At 40.6% G+C, this 19,448-nt stretch overlaps 1 protein-coding gene across 6 annotated transcripts in view; it reads left to right on the forward strand.

The window, feature by feature from the left end:
• Positions 1-19,448, forward strand: part of CUX1 (cut like homeobox 1) — a 376,350-nt gene that overhangs the window by 290,815 nt on the left and 66,087 nt on the right. For 5 of the 6 annotated variants that reach the window (XR_014174281.1, XM_081940389.1, XM_081940391.1 and 2 more), the window contains one exon: positions 15,239-15,541. The exons of the other annotated variant lie outside the window; for it this stretch is intronic. Coding sequence is in view for 4 of the 5 variants with exons in the window: in XM_081940389.1 (XP_081796515.1) it covers positions 15,239-15,541 (303 nt within the window). In the remaining variant the exon portion in view is untranslated. The remainder of the gene's footprint in view (positions 1-15,238; positions 15,542-19,448) is intronic. 6 annotated transcript variants of the gene reach the window in all.

The following is a 19,448-nucleotide window of genomic DNA, read 5'->3' on the forward strand; positions in this document are numbered from 1 at the left end:
TCTTCAGTTCTAACTTCCCTTTTGAAAAAAGCACCTTGGAACAACCGGTTGTTAAGCAAATCTGGATTCCTCATTGACTTCGCATGTCAAAAGCCGGCTGGGAAGGTTACAAATGGTGATCACATGACCCTGGGACCCTGCAGCTGTCATAAATACATGCCAGTTGCCAAGCTCTCAAATTTTGATCATGTGACCACGAGGGTGCTACAATGGTCGTGTGAAAAACTGACATATGTCACTTTTTCAATGTTGTGGTATATTTGAATAGCCACTAAGCCAGGGGTGTCAAGCTGGTGGCCCGCAGGCTGGATGCGTCCTGCACAGGCCACACCCACCCCAGCTCCGCAAAGGGGGAAACGTCACATGACACAATGTGACATTGTGAGTTTGACACCCATACACTAAACTATTGTGGCTGTTGTAAGTTGAGATCTTGAAGTCACCACCGTCCTCTGCTCCAGCAATCCACCCAGAAGCAACTTACATAAAGAAAAACAAAAAGCACTCACCAACTTGAGGAAAGACAACAACATAATCATTCTCCCAGCACACAAAGATAACGCCACTGTGGTGATGAACACATCTGACTACCAAGCCAAACTATCCAACCTACTTCAAGACCCCACTTACAAACCTCTAAACACAGACCCCACCACCTACCTGGAAAAAAACACCAAATCCAAAATAAAAGCCTCTCCCATCAGTGAAGAGATCCAGCAAAGAATCATCCCCAAAGAGAAATCTTCCAGATGCCCCAAACTCTATGGCCTCCTCAAGATACACAAAGAAGGAGCACCACTCAGACCCATAGACAGCTCCATAGGCTCACCTCTACAGAATCTTGCCAAATTTCTTGCCAAACAACTCCAACCCTACGCAGAATCCATCACCTCACGCGTACAAAACTCACTCCACTGCATAGAAGCAATAAAGAAACAAAATCTACAACCCAGCGACCCACTCGTGAGCTTCGATGTCATATCCCTCTTCACCCAAGTGCCTATTAAAGAAGCCTTGACAGCTATCCAGAAAAAACACAACCCCCCTAAACACATCCTGGACCTGACCAACCACTGCCTAACCAACACATACTTCATCCACAATGGACAAAGATACAAACAGATAGAAGGAGCACCTATGGGATCACCCCTCTCACCCGTCATCGCAAACCTATACATGGAACATTTTGAAACCAGCGCCTTAGATAAACCTGAACACAAACCCAAACTCTGGCTTAGATATGTAGATGACACTTTCGTAATTTGGCCACATGGGAAAGAAAAACTGGACAACTTCCTCACACATCTCAACAGCCTACACCCCAAAATACAATTTACTATGGAAATAGAAGCTAACAACCAATATTTATTATTCCCTTTCTGTCCTAATTTTCATATAGTCAGCAAAATGTTGCTTAATTGTCTTCGTTTACAAAGACAGATGAAACAAAGTTCTCAGGCATCCCTGCTTAGAAAGGAAATACATTTTGCCTATAGCTGCAGCACAATTCGACTGCCATTGCCTGAAATTGTTTCTGTTGTTGTTGCTTTTAATCCATAACTGCATGGAATCCTCCACATTTATGAATGTCTACAGCTTTGCTTCATTGGTGCACAATGGGGAAATAACTCCAGTAAATACATAATAAAACACATCTCTACTTTCCTGGCTACAGATCCCTTCCCAAGGACAGCTTAGAGCAGAACATTTGTCTCCTTGGCAACTCTTTAAAATTAAGCCTTAATATCACTGGCTTCCTGTGGTCTATCGGGTGCGTTTCAAGGTTTTGATAACAATCTTTAAAGCGCTCCATGGCTTAGGACCTAGTTACTTGCGGGATCGTATTCTGCCCCATACATCCCTGCGACCAATCCGCTTGCACAGAGAGGGCCTCCTCCAGGTGCCGTCCACCAGACAGTGTCGAGGGGCGGCGCCTAGGAGTAGAGCCTTCTCTGTGGCGGGCCCAGCCCTGTGGAATGACCTCCCCCCGGATATTAGGAATACCTCTGACCTCCGCTCCTTTCGTGTAAAGCTCAAGACCCACCTTTTTCAAGTTGCTGGCCTGGCTCAACTTTGATCCAACTATATCGCTCCTGACGGGTTTTTTATTTGGGGTATTTTAATTGCATTCAATTTATTTAGGGGTTTTTAAACATTGTGTTTTTACTTGTTTTTATCTATCAGTTCACCTCCTCCTTGTATATGTCGTATATATGTTTTGGTATATGTTTTGGTATATGTATGTCGATATATTTATTTCCTATGTTTTGTTGTACGCCGCCCCGAGTCCTTCGGGAGAGGGTGCGGCTAAGAAATAAATATTTATTATTATTATTATTATTGTTATTATTATTATTATTATTATTATTATTATTATTATTATTATTATTATTATTATTATTATTATTATTATTATTATTATTATTATTATCACCTTTCTCACTGGGCGGAGGAATATCTCCTCTCAGCCATATTCTTCCACTCCTTCAGCGGTGGTGGAACTACTACTGATCTAGTTCATGCTGTGTTCCCATGACTATCCATGTAGCTGGACTTGGGATCATCTGACAAATAGGAAAGGTAATACAATCAAAGAATACCTTGCTCAGCATCTCACATAAGATAGTTTCTAGCTTGTGAGAAAAGAGAATATTTAAGAAAATAACCTCGAGAAGATAATTTAGGGATGCTGCTGAGTACTTCAAGAGTGAATGAGATATCACAGCACCAAACCTTTCTATAGATTCCCCCTAATTCTTTTTTTAATTGGAAATGGCCTGAATTGAATGAGAGTTCCTGCCTACTTATCATGTCCTTAACTACTGAGATACTACAGTATAAAGACAGGAAGAAAATGACACACGCACTAGTAATTGAAACCGTTATGTTGAGAGGTGGTATTCACTTACTTTCCCTACTGGTTTGCAAATGTGAGAGCACTGACTCTGAGGTTTAACTGAAACAAAATGGGGAACACGCAACCCATTTATTCATGGTAGTATTTCTGTGATACAATACAATACAATACAATAGTAGAGTTGGAAGGGACCTTGGAGGTCTTCTAGTCCAACCCCCTGCCTAGGCAGGAAACCCTATACCGTTTCAGACAAATGGCTATCCAACATCTTCTTAAAGACTTCCAGTGTTGGGGCATTCACAACTTCTGGAGGCAACTTCTGTTCCACTGATTAATTGTTCTCACTGTCAGGAAATTTCTCCTCAGTTCTAAGTTGCTTCTCTCCTTGATTAGTTTCCACCCATTGCTTCTTGTCCTGCCCTCAGGTGCATGCCCTCACCTGCCCTCAGGTGATACTTGAAAGACCTTTGTGCTTTTCATGGGTAGATGCGCCCTTCATGTATTCAAGATTTTTTAAAATGAAACAATCATACCTTTGCATACAGCTACCCAAAATCACTGTATGAGTAAAATGGGCAGCATAAAAAATACATACATACGTACGTACGTACGTACGTACGTACGTAATACCTTTTCAACATTCTGACAAGTAAAGTCTATGGGGAACAACCATATTACTAACTTAACAACTGCAGCAATTCACTTAACAAGCATGGCAAGAAAGGTCATAAAACGGGGCAAAACTCACTTAGCAAATGTCTCACTTAGCAACATAAACTTTGGACTCAATCATGGTCGTAAGTCGAGGATTACCTGTAATGAGGATGTATGCATCAGACATTAGCTGTTCTAAAATTTATTTTAAAATCAAATAACTCTCTGGAGGAAAAAAAGTTGATCACATGACTTGCAATCGTCTTAAATACGAATCAGTTGCAAAGCGTCTGAATTTTGATCACAGGACCCTGGGGATGCTGCAATGCAGAAGTCTGAAAAGAGGTCATAAGTCACTTTTTTCAGCACCGTTGTCAAAATGAACTGTTGTAAGTCAAGGACTGCCTGTACTTTTAAACTTAAAAGTTGCTGGTACCCATCATGGGTTGTATATATTGTTAGCAAGGGGGGAGGGAACCAACCCTGTCCGTCTTTGGTACTCAGCTGCAGCAAAGAGAACTTCCTGTGGCAACTTTCCTGCTGTTCTCATTTTCTAGCTTCTCCCCCTTGGTTTGGATCTGCTGCTCTTTTCTAGTCATTACCTCTGGTCTCTTTGACTTGTCAACTTGTCAATTGAGTGGCGGGTGTTGGGCAAATGTACCCTTCTCAGCAGTGGTGAAATTCAATGTTTTTTACTACCGGTTCAGTGGGCGTGGCTTGGTGGGTGTGGCAGAGGAGGGATACTTCAAAATCTCCATTCCCTTCCCACTCCAGGGGAAGGTTACTGCAAAATCTCCATTCCCTCCCAATCAGCTGGGACTCGGGAGGCAGAGAATAGATGGGGGCGGGGCCAACCAGAGGTGGCATTTGCCCGTTCTCCCAACTCCTCAAAATTTCCGCTACCGGTTCTCCAGAACCTGCTGGATTTCACCCCTGCTTCTCGGTACATTTGAAAAGGCTCTGTCATGACTGGACTCTGCTTCTTCTTTTTTCGTGTTTTATTTATTTTATTTATATAACATTCAAATTCCATCAAATAGTGTGTGATCTGGATTCAGGTATTTTTGAACAATCATAATCCACATATTTATTGTAATCATCATAATACTATTAAAATATAATAATATAATAGCAATAACACTTAACATCTTCAACAACTCTTCACATTAATATTTCCTCTTTTTATATCTCCATTCTGACTCTATTGTTTAGCCATTGATAAAATACATCCCATATCAAAAAATATTCAGCTTCTTCTTTACCCTTAATAGTGAGTGTTAATCTATCCATTTCTGCACATTCTAATATTTTCTTAATTACTTTCTCAACTGAAGGAATCTCATCATTTTTTCTTTGCTGTGCAAATATAATTCTGGTTGCGGTTAGTATAGGTAAAACCAGATATATAATCTGTTTATCATATTTTTCCAGTGTAATGCCCAACAAGAATAACTCTGGTTTCAAGTCTGTGTTGCTTTATCATTTTTTCCAACCAAGTATGTATTTTTTAGCTTTTGGGCATGGCTGGACTCCACTTCTGAAGCTCTTCAATATTGTTGTCATTGTAAGAAATTACATTTGTTTCAGGATTGTAAAAATTTCATCTTTCAGACCTGACTATTTTGGTGGTGTTTGTCAGTAAAGCCTGTGTATATTTCTACTTTGTATTTTACAAATTATTATATGAGAGCCAATGTATTTGGAGGAAAGATTGCTGGATGCTTAAGAAAACCTTCATTTTTTTCTTAGTATTAATGGGATCCTTAATAGAGGCGTGTAATGGCAAATATAAAAATTGAATTAATCATAAAGGACTTCCAAAAAGTGACACCTAAAATGCCCATTAGTCTCTCCATAATTCCCATGGGATTTGGGAATGAAGCAAATATTGAGGTGGCTTAAAAATAAATTATATATGGGAAGTCTAAAATTCCCCCAAATTTGTATTAACAAAATACAAAAATAAAATAAAGATATATCATAAAACAGCTGTATGTTAAGCAAAAGTGTGGACGTGGGAGTAAGGTGACCTATTATTAACAGTACAATTTAAGTGAAGAAGGTAGGTGAGCCCTCTTCATCAAGCAATTATTGATTGCTTTAAAACTAGAGATTAGACACTGCCTCCAGATGGTTTTGTGTCACAGAATACTTGAAAAATGTCAGAGGGATACAACAATATCCAGCATCTATTCTATTAGAGAATTTTAATTTAGCATTCAAGTGCTCATGAACAAAGGGAATTGTCTTAAAGATCGACCCGCAGAGCTACTATATCTTGCATCCGATGGGCAGATTAGGAAATGCTTCAAAGGACAAGAAATATTTTTTCTTGGTGGAAGGAAAGAGAAACATAGAGCCAGGATGGCAGGATAGAGATGCTAGAAAACCCTGTCTCTCAGGGCTCTGATTCTAGGAGAACACATTACCATGAAGTAGTAAGCACATATAGGTAGTCCTCGACTTACGACAGTTCATTTAGTGACTGTTCAAAATTACAGCCGCACTGAAAAAAAGTGGCTTACAACTGCTTTTCACATGACCTTTGCAACATCCCCATGGTCACATGATCCAAATTCAGCTGCTTAGCAACTGGTTCATATATGATGGTTGCAGGGTCCCGGAGTCCTGTGATCAGCTCTTGCGACCTTCTGACAAGCAACGTTGAAGCCAGATTCACTTAACAACCGCGTTACTAACTTAACAATTGCAATGATTCACTTAACCACAGTGACAAGAAAAGTTGTAAAATGGGGCAAACGAGCAACAAACGAGCAACATAAATTTTGGGCTCAATTGTGGTCGCACGTGGAGGACTACCTGTAGTCTTTCAAGTGAACCAGTCAAGTCTTTAATGTCCAAGGTTTTTTCCCCCCTCTGCTCTGCCTTGTTTGATTTATAGTTTATCATTTCATGTACTGCCTTTTTTTGTAGCAGCCTTTAACCTGAACAAATAAGTATTGATCATTTCACTAAGCAATCTTACTTATGACCCTGAGAAGGCAAACCGGACTGATTCAGGTCAGCTAATGCAGAGCAGCTGATTCGTTTTTCTTACGTAATTAATCATAGCAGAGCACGGATAAGCAAGATGTCTGTAAAATATGTACTTAGAATTGTTGGGACAATGATGGCATCTCTTGGCACCATTCATAGATAGCAAATTATAGAAAATAGGCAGGAAAAAGGTTCATTTGATTTGGGGGTGGAGAGAGAACATGGCAAGAATGCAGTGGCAGCAAATCAATTCTTACCACTCTTTGGCTTTTCAAGAATATTCGACCTGTATCATATCTCCAGAAGGGGACCAGGGATTTTGCAAATCTCACTATAAAGTAGATAGATTTTGCAAGGAAACAAAATATCTCTTAGAATTTTCCAAATATAATAATATAAAAGGTTGCCTTCTTGTTTGAATAATCCTTTTAGGAACACTGCTACTAAAGAGGCACAACAGTTCATCCAAACATCGTCTTAAACATTGCGGCACCATTTGGGTGGGAATTTGCTTTGGGCTCAATCTTAGTTCTGATCTGTTAGCTACATATTTGCAGTGAAAGTACTCGCCAAGTTCTTTCTAGATAAGGATTCTGGGAAGAACTCAACATCTGTTGAACTTCAGAGGAGCCCACCACCGCGGTTGGTCAAACACCACATTTTCCAGTCCAACCTGTATAGCTGCTGCACTCTAGTAACCATCCCATTTTAGGTGTTTGCTTTGTTGGTAGAAACTGGATTACATCAAAACAGAGCTTCTCAAATATAGCAATAGCACTTAGACTTATATACCGCTTCACAGTGCTTTACAGCCCTCTCTAAGCCGTTTGCAGAGTCAGCATATTTGCCCCTAACAATCTGGGTCCTCACTTTACCGACCTCGGAAGGGTGGAAGGCTGAGTCAACCTTGAGCTGCTCAGGCTCGAACTCCTGGCAGTGGAATGCAGATTCGCCTGCATTACTGCACTGTAACTACTGCTCCTCCACAGCTCAAGACTACATCTTCTGCGAACTCCTGGCCATATCAAACACCATTAAGAAACATTGCCACTCAGGTTTGAGATTCGATGCACCAGTTATTAGTAGAGTTATTACTGTGTGAAATGAGCATGGAATGTGTTAACATTTTTGCGGGCCTGAGGTTTGGCATCTCATTGACTGGGATTTACAAGCTCAGTCATCTCCTTTCTCTGATGTTATTTCAGCACCGCTTAGAGGTATTTTTTTTATCCCAGTAGACTTTGCATGCTTAGGTTTGAACTCTGCCACCTTGTCTTTTTCTCTGTTTGCCCCAAGACTTTTCTCAGCTTCCAGTCGTCCCCCTCCCTTCTTCGCAACTCACAATCCCTCTCTTCCCCCCAGAGGATAAAGTCCATAAGTCTTTACCCAAAGAGATAATGAATATAAAGAATATTTATATTCTTTGGGCAGGGAGGTGCTTTCATGTAGAAATTCCATCCTAATCCAGGGACTTAATGAAATATAGCCAAGTAATGTCAAAACAAATAAATAAATCGACAATAGGCAGATTGTTGGATTGCCTGTGGATGTTACAAACCCAACCTGAAAAGTGGCGATTATGGTGGATGCTTTCTTTGCGATCTGCCTTAGCTGTCTCTCCTCCAGGTCCCAATCCTCCTCCTCGTATTTCCATAGCATCACTGGCAGTATTGTTTGCTCCTTGGGTTTTATAGCATAATGGCAAGAGTAGGGAAGATTCGTGGCAGCTGTGTTTGTGTGTATGTGTATAAAATAACCACGAATGGAGGATGGAACTGTGAGGAGCACCTGAACCAGAACCAGGGAGTTTTTATCTACCAGGCAGCCATCATTTTGACCTTGCAGTGGGTTAAAGGACAAGGTTCTGAGGGAAAAATCTGTTTATCATGTATGGAATTCATGCCGTCCTGACAGTGTACAGTGAACAAGATAGATGATCTGCCAAGTTGGTCCTTCGCATGGGTGCATCAAGGCAAATTTACAGTACCACTGGTTCACTGCTTCCAATACGGAAATAACATTTGTTGGGCTTTGGATGCAGCTGCACAGCAAACTGAAGCTAAGCACACAAAAGAAATTAGATCTGTAGCTTTCTTGTTGTCTTGCAATATGGACTTTGGTGGCTTTGAGAGGGGGGGAAAGAGGGTGTCTCTTTTACACCTTCCATAAACTATTTAAAGTAGGGGGGGATTAAGAAGAATAACCTTTATGGGAATGTCAGGACACCTTTTCTAAATATAATTTTCTATTTTCAAACATTAGGGCAAATGTTTTAGTAGCTTTAATTTATTGTCGTATTTCTCGGCCCTCTTCACCTACCACAGTCTTAATCCCACTATTTGCAAAGAATCTTGCCTTCTTAGGAACAAAAAAAGTTAAGTTGGGCCTTGATATACATGCTAGAAAAAAAAATGGTTAAAGAGGAGTAACCGTGTGTGTGTGTCCCGCCCCCATGCTCAACTGCCCTTCCTCATAATACTAGCAATTGCAAAACATGATGGTGATTAGCAAGAGGTCCACCGGAGATGCATGAAGATCCTTCACTCAACGTACAGTCTAAATAGTTGATAGTCAACCATTTGCCTGAAATAGTACAGGGAGTTGGGCTAGAAGACCTCCAAGGTCCCTTCCAACTCTATTATTCTGTTGAATCCTCCTTTTCTTGAAGGTCTCCAAATGTGCCTTACGGTTGTGTTATCTAAGACAAAAAAAGAAATGCAAGCAAGATGTGCTGCTTATAGTTGGGGATTGGAATACCGAAATTGGGAATAACAATAGCACTTAGACTTATATACCGCTTCATAGTGCTTTTACAGCCCTCTCTAAGCGGTTTACCGAGTCAGCCTATTGCCCCCAACAATCCGGCTCCTCATTTTACCCACCTCGGGAGAATGGAAGGGTGAATCAACCTTGAGCCTGTTGAGATTCGAACTGCCAAACTGCAGGCAGCCGACAGTCAGCAGAAGGAGCCTGCAGTACAGCACTCTAACCACTGCGCCACCGAGGCTCAAAGTAATAGAATAGTAAAGAGGAAAACACAGATTAACTATATGGCCTAGGAAACAGAAATGAAGCAGAAAATTACTTAACAGTTTCTGACAAACAGATGTTTTCTTCGTTACTAACACATTATTCAAACACTCTGACAAAACCTGCATCTATGTGAACATCAGATGGAACCTAGTTAGGAACACATAGAAAATCATATTTGCCTCTCTTATTAGTGCCAGGAGGTGGAAGAACTCACAGATGTGGCCAGTGACCAATTTTGAAACATATCATGAAGTATTTATATGCAAGTTCTAAGATAACTTAAACTAGAAGATCTCTGCTCAAACTGTGTTCTATTTTGAAGGAGAATATCAGGTATAACTTTGAAAACCTTGTTGATGGGTAACTAGAGGAATTGTAGAACAAAATGAAAGAATGATGTTAAGAATAAATGTGAAGGAAGACTGCCAAAAGGAAAGAAAACTAATTGGATGCCAGAAGAAATGGTAGTGATTATCAAAAAGAGAAGTGTAAGTGAAAGATTTTAGGAAGGAACTGAACAAGTGTTTCAGGCTGCTTTTAGAAAAGACAAGTAACATTACAATGATATCCGTAAAGATATTAAGAGTGGAAATAGATTCAGGGGGAGGGAAAAGGACACTGCAAAAGATCTTAGATTTTAACTTCAAATTGATATGCTAAAGGAGATCTGTGGATAGATAGTAACTGATTCAGAGAAGATAAAATAAAGGTGGAAGAAGAGTACTGAAATTCTCTGTAAAAGGGATGCCATTATCCACAAGCCCTTGTAATCCAAGAATTCGGATACTGGAAGATGTACAATTACAGTTGTAAGTCAAAAATTGCTGTATTTCCTTCAGGATACTTACCATGGATCTTTTGGGCTCAGTAGCAGTTTTATAAATATTCTTCATCAAATACCATTAGATGGTAGGATTCCTGAAGGTTGAAAAATCAGTTAGTTTGCTAAGCTTCATGCAAGTCAGCCTGGTAATAGAGTCAAGAATAACATACCTATCTTTTGTTTTTGCTAATATAAGTGTTGCAGCCGTAAAATATTGAACACATCCTATCCGTTATGTACATTTCATTCTCTCTAAGTTCAGTTCCTGCATGACTTTCCTAATGAAGGAATGCGGTACATGAATTTGGTGGGGAGTAATACAGTGAGAGGAAAGGAGCAGGTTTAGTTTGCTGTTATATGTCTTATATTGGTTGATATTTTTTCCCCTTTGCAAGTACTGTTGTGTAATGAAAATTTAGCAATAGCAGCAGTATACAGTATAAATTATCAGTGTTAGCAGAGGACAGCTTTTTGGCAAATCAAAATGTCTTCAGGTTTCTCAAAGCAAGATCAGATCTGGCCTGGTTAGTCTCCCAGTTTTGAGGCTGGCCTGATCACCTGCAATTACCTGGAAAGTGTAATGTTTTTTCAGAGAGAGCATTGCACTGTGTGTAGAGTAGTAGGCATCCATCCTGTGAAAAGAATTGTAAGGATGCCAGGACCAAAATAATGTATGTTCCCAGGATAAAAATTAAATTGGGCTCAGTTTAAATTAAATGTAGATACAATTATATTAAAGGAATTAAATGCAATTGCCTTCTGCCTAGGTAATAATAACGTACAGACTTTCAGTGCTCTACCCAATCGGTGCACAGAACAGCCACGTTATGATGCATGCCATGCACCCAGAACAAAACATTGTGTTTGATCCAAACCGTACATTTAGTCTAAACATGACCCAGAATGTTCCAGATGGGAAACAATAAAGAAGAGGCAGTGCTGATAGTTTGGTGTTTGAGGTAGAAAAGCAAACGTGGGCCAGTTTTGTTATGCCGTGTTTGAATTGGAAAGGAAAGGAAAAGAAGGGATTGAGCAAAAATCTATCTAGGCTGAAACCTAGAACAATCCAGCACTTTCAGTTTGATTAATTATGATCTGCCCAGGACCAATCCAATCAAATTCCTTTGGAACAATGTTTTTTTTTCTATGCACGAATATTTCTGACTTTTAATCGTTTTCCCCTTCAGTCACGTTAAAAATTAGTTTGGAGAGAGTTTGGGGAGGGTTTTTAGCAAAGGTGTAAGCTGAATTCTCTAGGCGCCAAAGGAAAGCTCTGAGATGGACCTCCAGCCCAACATTACTTGAAATGTGTGGCTACAATTGAGAGAACAAAAGTAGTTCTGTTTCCTTGGAATGCACATTCAAGCTGATTTGGGAAGAAGGATATCAAAGCAGAGGGGAGTTGCTTAAAGTACTAGTCCTAGCAGATTTGGGCTGGAAGACTCAGTTAACTACTAGAGGTCAGCAAAGAGTTGAAATGTTCTGGATTTTTTTTTTGCTGTCATCTAATCATCATCCTAGTCTGCCATGCTCACACATAGCCCATTTTTGCCTACTGTTTCATCTCCTACTGTTAGCGCCATTCTATAGCAGATAACTAGGTTCCCCTATAAGAACATGTCTGTCAGGGTTCCAAGTAGACCCCCAACGAAAGAAGACTCTGAGGCTTGAGTTTCCTCAAAGTTCCATTTTATTAGAGATGCCATATTGGCACAGCTGGGAAAACCCAAATCTGAAAGTTGCCAGGTTTTCCCCACCCAAGTGAGAATTCAAGACCCTGCCCAGCACCCACATGTTCATCACATGATCCAATCAGGTATCATCCAAGTCAGGAGTTACCTCCCAGTCACCTTATCACAGCTGCAGGGCCAGTTGTCCTTGACTTTCTGAGAAAGAATGTTGTTATGGCTACATATCACCCACACCCTGTATAATCCCCCCTCCTCCCATTTTCCCCACAGTAGAAAATGCGGCACACCTGAAATCCAAAATGTAAAAGATGGCTTCCAGGTCTGACAATGTCAGCCCTCAACCAGACCACAATCAAGTTTGTTTGGTTAAAAAAAGATTGAAGGTAACAGAACGATAGAGTTGGAAGGGACCTGTTATTCTGTTATCTTCAATCGTTTTTTTTAAGATCCAGGTGAGAGCCCAAATTGTCTGCTACTCCTGCCTTGACTATACTTATGCCGCTCAACTCTAAGGCTGAGCCAACAAGAGAGACGTGAAAGCCACGTCTCCCTTGAGACTCAACTTACCCATTTCTGCTCAGGATATATCCCAACCTTCCATGGACTGTAGCTGCCTAATGTATTGGGTTCACAACAGTGATGGGTTTCTAGCGGTTTGGACCGGTTCAGCTGAACCGAGAGTAGTTTGGCGACCTGAGTTGCTGGAACCAGCAGTGACCCAGACCTGCCACGCCCCCGAACCGGTTCTCCCAGCTTGCTTTTTGCTTCTGCACATGCACAGAGCAATTTTTATTGCATTTATGGTTACATGTGCTTTGTGCGCAGTGTGTGTCTGGTGCGTGAATGAGCGAAGCGAGCATCCGTGCACAAAATTGCACGTGCACTGAACCGACAGTAATGCCGGCAACAACCCACCCCCGGTTCACAAATCTCAGAACCGGTCGGGTGCTTTTGATACATTAGGACGGTACCAAATTGGAGGACAGTTCTGTTGATTGTCTGCTGCATTAAAAATTATTGTTGCACCTACAATTCCAAGAATGGGGAGGGGGGGAGCCATCTGTCTCATGTAGCCACTATTTTTAGACAGTTTTAAAAATAATACAAGGTTCAGACATATTCCTCGTTGGAAAAGTAACATATGGGCAAGCTTTCTAAGGGCCAGCTCATGCAACACATTTTAAAGGCACGAGTTGTACAAGTTCATCCTGTGATTGAAGTTCCATGGAGCTCAATAACTAGAGTGTAATTCACAAGTCAGTTGCCACATGTGGAGTCTCCAGAATATATGCATGTGTGCACACATGGTTCTATTTTGGAGTTTCACATCTACAAGTCTCAAAAATAGAACATGAAAATTATTGTTTCGATTTTTAATTCCAGCAGTGAGCGCAAAGCTAGCTTGTCGGTGTTTAGTTGCCAATACTTTGCTTGGCATGTGCATCAATTTCACAAAGTTTACATCTGGAGTTTCTGCTCCATTCACATTTATTTCCCCCCAAAGTAAATATTATTCCACATGTTGGGTAAGGAATGGAAAGAAAACCCTAGCAAAATGACTCTTTATGTCTTTTGGCACCATTAGGAGAAGTACTTATTTAAGCAAACACTTGATGAGCAGGAGGGCTAGTCATTTATTGCGGTACATTATATTTTGTTACCAACCTACATCCCATCCTAGGCTGCTGAGAATAGATAAGGTGGAACGCCACCTCTGCTGTTGAAGCTCCTTCGTTCCAGTAAGAGGGATAACAAACCAGAGCAAATGTGAAGGAAATCCCTAGTCCTTCTCCACACTCCCCTCTTACCAGCTTTACTTACGATCTGCAACACCAAGGAATCAAAATCCACTCGGAAATTATATCCACAGCCCTGTTAGCACAATAGGAAAAGGAGGGGGTGGGCACGCTGTTCTCTTTTTTTTTCCCAGTAAAGATACAGCCAGTATTAGACTATAAATGTTTGGACACCTTTCCTGTCAATCTTTAGATGTTAGACAGGGATCCTTAACCAAAACCTTCAGAAATTTGTGGCCAGAGACCAGGATGTCTGGAACTGATGAGAATTATAGTCCATGACATTTGACATGTTCTACGCAGTAGAAGAAAAGAGACATAATGGCGAAGATGCTGAGCTTGTCGATCAGAAAGGTCAGCAGTTCAGTGGTTCAAATCCCTAGCACCGCGTAACGGCGTGAGCTCCCATTACTTGTCCCAACTTCTGCCAACCTAGCAGTTTGAAAGAATGTAAAAATGCAAGTAGAAAAATAGGGACCACCTTTGGTGGGAAGGTAACAGTGTTCCGTGCACCTTCGGCATTTAGTCATGCCGGCCACATGACCACGGAGACGTCTTCGGGCAGCACTGGCTCTTTGGCTTTGAAATGGAGAGGAGTATCGCCCCCTAGAGTCGGGAACGACTAGCACATATGTGCAAGGGGAACCTTTACCTTTTTGCAGTAGAAGATTGCTTCAGGAAATGGCATGTATTTATTACTTCTTGAGATAGCCAGCTTCTTATTTTTGAAATGCAAAATTTAAAAGTGGCAATAACAATGCAGTGTTACAGATACATTATTTCTTCTTCTAGATTGATTGATTGATTGATTATGTGTTATAAAATTGTTTTTCGAGTCCTAGCAGCCATATAGATATTCACCATTGTGATCTATCCCTAACCTGATCTATCAAGTCTCTCAATGGGGACTCACTTCCATTTAAGATAACACTTTGTGATTTGTAAAAAGACGTAGAATGCTGTACTATTATTATTTTTTACACATTCAGTGGTCTTGCTGAAAACTGGTATTTTCCAGAAACTAAGAATCTTAGGGCACCTTAATCAATTAAATATTATTTTATTTTTATTTATTCCATATCATTAATTGGTACAGTAACGGATCCAAAACACTAACCAATTTTTTTCCTTTGGAATTTAAAAAATAAGTTTTTACTGCGGTTGAGATGACTTACATCTCAATAACTAAATCTGTGAATCTAGGCCTTTGTAGTCATCACCTTAAATGCATTTCTGACAAGAGGGGAAGAGGTTAAGAGCATATTTCAACTATCAGCAATTTTGGGGTTTGACATAGCTAAAAAACAAGGAGTTTTGGGAGCGAGACCTAGATGCGGGACTATTTTGTTAAAAGTAAGTTTCTCCTTTCCCTCTGCTGATTTTTCAGAAAGCACCCCAAAGACCTCTGCCAGTTGCAGTCCTGCTCCGGACTCCCCAATGAGTTCCAGCGACTCTGTGAAAAGCTTGACAGAACTGGTCCAGCAGCCCTGCCCGGCCATTGAAACCAGTAAGGAAGGCAAGCTGCAGGAGTCGAGCGAGGCCTCAACTTCGGATTCACACTGCACAACCCCATTGCCTCTCTCCGGCCATTCATCCCTCAGCATTCAGGAACTGGTCGCCATGTCCCCGGAACTTGATACCTATGGCATCACCAAGCGGGTTAAAGAGGTGCTCACGGACAACAACCTTGGTAAAAAAAAAAAAGTGTTTGTGTATGTTTGTGCGTCCGTGCGTGTGTGTATTTTTGATCGTTGTTACAGTACAGGGTTTTTAAATGTTCATTTTTTAAAATGTTGCGTTGCTAATAGGAACAGGTCGGATATCTAATTATAAACAAGTCAACAATGGTAATTATTTGGTGACTCAGAGAAGGCTTTGCACGTGGATAATTGGTAGGGCTTGTGCAAAATTTGTGCAGGGGCCCAGCTCTTTGAACAATATCTTAGCATTCCTCATATGACGATCGCCTTTCTTGCAGCAGATACTAATTCCAAGTATTCATCATTTTAGGAACTTTAATGTATCTGCTTTTTCAAGGGATGAAATGACTTGGCTAAAGATAAGTTTACTGAAAGTTTATTTAGTGCCCAGGTAAAAAAAATGGACGGAAAGAGAGAGTTTTGGGGCATAGCAAGCTTGCAGAGGTACTTTTTTTTTTTTTTAGTTTTCATTTTTTTTTGTGTCTTCATCAGTTTTTGGCTCCTGGAAACTGCCTAAACTAGTCCCTGCAGTTTTCTTGCTAAGATTTTTCAGAAGTTTGTTAGCCATTGCCTTAAAAGCCAATAGTATTTGACTGGCCCAGGTCACCCAGCTAGCTTTGTGCCTAAGGCAAGACTAGGACACACAGTGTTTTAATCACAACAGCAAACAGGCTCTGGAGGCAGACAGACAGACAATCAGAAGACCGAAGCCCATCTATAATTTTTATCACATTTCCCTCTACTCAATGAACTCGCTAATTAGATTTTTCTCATTCCCCACCCATTAACCTCTTCATGCATTGTCTAAGGCAGTGGTTCTCAACCTTCCCAACGCCACGACCCTTTAATACAGTTCCTCATGTTGTGGTGACCCCCAACCATAAAATTGGTGTCTCGGTTCCTAAGACCATCGAAAATATGTATTTTCCGATAGTCTTAGGCGACCCCTGTGAAAGGGTCGTTCAACCCCCAAAGGGGTCCCGACCCACAGGTTGAGAACCACTGGTCTAAGGAGATTCTCAGTCATCCAGGTAATGGTTGTCCCAAAGGTGCTTTTTCAAAAGGCAACTGGACTTTCTTAGTTTTTCCTCGAAGATGTTTCACTTCTCATTCAAGAAGATTCTTCAGAACTGGTGGATGAGAAGCGAAACATCGTTAACGTCATTAAGGAAAAGTAAAGTTCAGTTGCCTTTGCGTAAACCTGAGAGAACTGCCTTCCAAAGATCACACACACTCTCTTTTCTCTCCTTTAATTGTGATGGATCGGAAACACCAAAAATGAGTCAATCATCCTATGGATTGTACCTGCATTACTATCACCTGCTTTGGAATTTTGTTTTTTAAAAAGACAGAAAAATAGATGTGTACATCACATGCAACAAACATTTAGCAACTGAGCTCAAGTTTTAGTTGATTAAATAAAATGAGTTGTTTTTAGACATGAAAAAAAGAGGTTGTTTGAGAATATTTAATTGGCCATGGAAGTTGAGAGAGAGAGACAGAGACAGAGAGGGTGTGTGTGTCTTCAACTTACAACCACAATTGGGAATTTCTGCTGTTAAGCAAGACTGTTAAGTCAAGCAAACCCAATTTCGGGACCTCCTTTGCCACAATTGTTAAGCAAATCACTGCAGTTGTTCAGTGAATCATGTGGCTGTTAAGCAAATCCAACTCCCCCAATTGACTAGTTGTTGGAAGTCAGCTGGAAAGGTCGCAAGTGGCAATCACATGAGCCCAGGGGTGGGCTTCAAAAATTTTAGCAAGGGGTTCTCTGCCTGGTTGCTAGGTAGGCGTGGCCTAGTTGGCCTCCTGCACCACAGCGGGGATGAGTGGGTTTGCCCTCCCAGGCCTCTGGAGGCTTTTCCCTCTGGAGACCAGAAATGAGCCCGTTTCCAGCCTCCCCAAACTTCCAGTAGCCCTGTTTTTTCGCCCTCCCCGCACCCCACCGCGTGCCCTGCACTTACCTGCATCCAAAATGGGCCACATGGGGACTCCTGGGACGATGGGGAGGTAGGGCCAGCCAGGAATGGGATTTGGGGGTTCTCCGAACTGCACAGAATCTTAGCTAAAGGTTCTCCCGAACCCCTTGCGAACCCCCAGCAGCCCACCCCTGCCTGAGCTTGAGGTGTTGCAAAACATTGTAAATTCATGCCAGTGGCCAAGTATCCAAATTTTGATCACAGGATTGTGAGGATGCTACAACAGTCATAAGTGTGAGGACTGTTGGAAGTCATTTTTAGTAGAACTGTTGTAACTTCATAAATGAAGTTACAACACTGAATAAATGCTTGTATGTCAAGGACTACCTGTGGGTGGATGGTCAGACAGACGGACGGACAGACAGTAATAATGAGTAATAATTTGTGCAATTCTAATAATATAAAACAGGGGTGTCCAAACTTGGGAACTTTAAGACTTGTGGACTTCAACTCCCAGAATTCCCCAGCCAGCCATGCTGGCTGGGGAATTCTGGGAGTTGAAGTCCACAAGTCTTAAAAGTTCCCAAGTTTGGACACCCCTGATATAAAATTATAAAATGTTCAAGAGTAAAATCAGTAGCCCTCGACCTATGACCACAATTGAGCCCAAAATTTTCATTGCTAAGTAAGACAGTTGTTGAGTTATGCCTCATTTTATTATCTTTCTTGACACAATTGTTAAGTGAATCATTGCAATTGTTAAGTTAGTAACAGTTAGTAATCAGTTAGTAGCATTAAAAATTAGATAACAGAATGATGATGTAGCTTCTCAGAGCTTCATCGCTACTTCTTCCAGTGCAGTATTGACTGGCACAATATGTGTATGGCAGACCTTCCTATCCTAGCAAATTCTTACAGTAAGAATTGTATGTTGTTGAGTTATCCATATTTTATTAGAATAGGCTTATATTAGGTTACTGTGCAGAATGAGCAAATAGCATTCAAAATTCATTAGACTTCTCTAGTCCTGAGGATAATTTACTTATTAATGGATTGCTTGAGAATTAATTTCTAACTGGCCCTAATCTAGAAAAAGACCATATTATCCCAAAAATTGAATATTAGGTATTAGGGAAATACCTAATATTCCTTGACACAATCATTATTTATCATGATTAATTCATAGTAGTTAAACCTACCTCAGTGTTGAGGGTCATTACGATGAAAAGAAAAACAGTAACAGTTAGGGACCTGTAACATTTTTCCCATTGTTTATTAAGAAGAATAAAACATGAATAAAACATCTTGAAGGCAAATAAACCTGAATGTGGGGATTTCCCAATTATCGTTGTCTCCCCCATGATTCTTACAGTTCCTGAGATCAAAGAGTTAGAAACAAACCTGGCATCAATTGTTTCAAAGTAAATTTATATTTATTAAATTCATTACTTTTTTTTTCTTTCCACAAATTGTGTTTAAGTGTTTCTGAATATATCAGGCTCTGTTTAACCAACCCATGTTACTTATAGAAATTCTGTTAACATAAGTGTAGTTGGTGAGAGAGTGCCAAATGCAGGTGTAAATTGGGTCCAATGAATTCATTATCATCCACAATCGTTCCAGATTGGATGCAGAAATTGGCCTTTTTTTTTAAAGGTATCTTTTTTTTCCTGTTAAGTTATTTTTGAAGCTTGCCTTCTCCTCCGCAAATGAAATGCTTTTATAGTTTACCTCTATAAAGATTTGACTTTCTGACTTCCAGATTACATTCTTTAATATAATTGTGGACGTATATAAATATGCATGCACCAGGAAAGCTGCTACAACTGCTACTGCTTGCTTTTAGTGCATGGTTGAGCTTCCCATGATGTTGGAGGCAAAATTGTGTGTTGATGATGTGACCTAGTCTGGTAATGAAATGTTTAGAAACTAAATTGAAACAACTTTGGAGAGCAAACCACTGCCAAAATTGTGTGAT

Source organism: Natrix helvetica (genome assembly GCF_964273705.1).
Source record: "Natrix helvetica genome assembly, chromosome: 2".
Taxonomy (NCBI): Eukaryota; Metazoa; Chordata; class Lepidosauria; order Squamata; family Natricidae; genus Natrix; species Natrix helvetica.